Raw genomic sequence first — 970 nt, forward strand, 5'->3', positions numbered from 1 at the left:
ACTTGCTGTTACCTGAGGCCGAGGTGGAGAAGTCCAAGAGGACGGTCCTGGCCAGCAACCGCCTCAAGACCACCAAGTACACGGCACTCTCCTTCCTGCCCAAGAACCTCTTCGAGCAGTTCCACCGCTTGGCCAACGTCTACTTTGTCTTCATTGCCCTCCTCAACTTCGTGCCGGCTGTCAATGCCTTCCAGCCGGAGCTGGCCTTGGCCCCCGTACTCTTCATCTTGGCGGTCACCGCCATCAAGGACCTGTGGGAGGATTACAGTCGCTACCGCTCCGACAAGGAGATCAACCACATGGAGTGCCTGGTGTACAGCAGGTGAGGCGAGGAGAGTGGGTGCCAGGGATGGGGAGCACCGTGGTGGCAGTGGGACCCTGCTGGGTGTGGGAACGTGGGTGAGCAGAGGTGTGGAAGCAGGACAGCGAGCAGGTCCATTGTGGAAGGCTTTTGTTGCCACTCCTAAGTGTGAAGAAGCTCCCAGTTGCCCCTGGAGCTGGAGTCTCCCATATCTTTACTCAGAACTGTGGGAGTTCCTATGATCCTATAACTTCAGGTGAAAGCAGATCCTCTCTAATCAGTGGGATCTTGCAGTAAGTCACTGATTTATGAGCAGAGCAGACATTTTTTATACATCTGCACTTACGCTCCAGGCTTGTTAGTGTTGTTTTAAAGGAAGGACAGTGCACGGAAAAGTGAATGTCAGTGTCACAAGCAGTGTTTGATTTGCAAGCCTTTATGCAAACACGCCCCAGTGTGAGCGGCCAATTACACCAGTGTATAGACTCAGGCATTAGTTTGGTTTTAGCAATATGAGACCTCACTCCAGTAATCTGCCATTAAATCTTCACTGAGCGAAGGACAGAGGCCAGAGGCTTCGGCACTTGAGTTAGGTCTGTGAGGTTTTATGACATGCAAATTAGTGAGCCTGAGCTACATTTGCTTCTCTAAAGAATGAGGCACTCTTTC

At 51.9% G+C, this 970-nt stretch overlaps 1 protein-coding gene across 1 annotated transcript in view; it reads left to right on the forward strand.

The window, feature by feature from the left end:
- Positions 1–8: 8 nt before the first annotated feature.
- LOC104537234 (probable phospholipid-transporting ATPase VA) overlaps positions 9–970 on the forward strand; it is a gene marked incomplete at both ends in the record, with an annotated part of 61378 nt that continues 60416 nt past the window's right edge. Inside the window, one exon of the mRNA XM_010180055.1 lies at positions 9–322. Within this exon, the coding sequence (XP_010178357.1) occupies positions 9–322 (314 nt within the window). The remainder of the gene's footprint in view (positions 323–970) is intronic.

The sequence above is a fragment of the Mesitornis unicolor genome, unplaced genomic scaffold (assembly GCF_000695765.1).
Source record: "Mesitornis unicolor isolate BGI_N332 unplaced genomic scaffold, ASM69576v1 scaffold20142, whole genome shotgun sequence".
Classification (NCBI taxonomy): Eukaryota; Metazoa; Chordata; class Aves; order Mesitornithiformes; family Mesitornithidae; genus Mesitornis; species Mesitornis unicolor.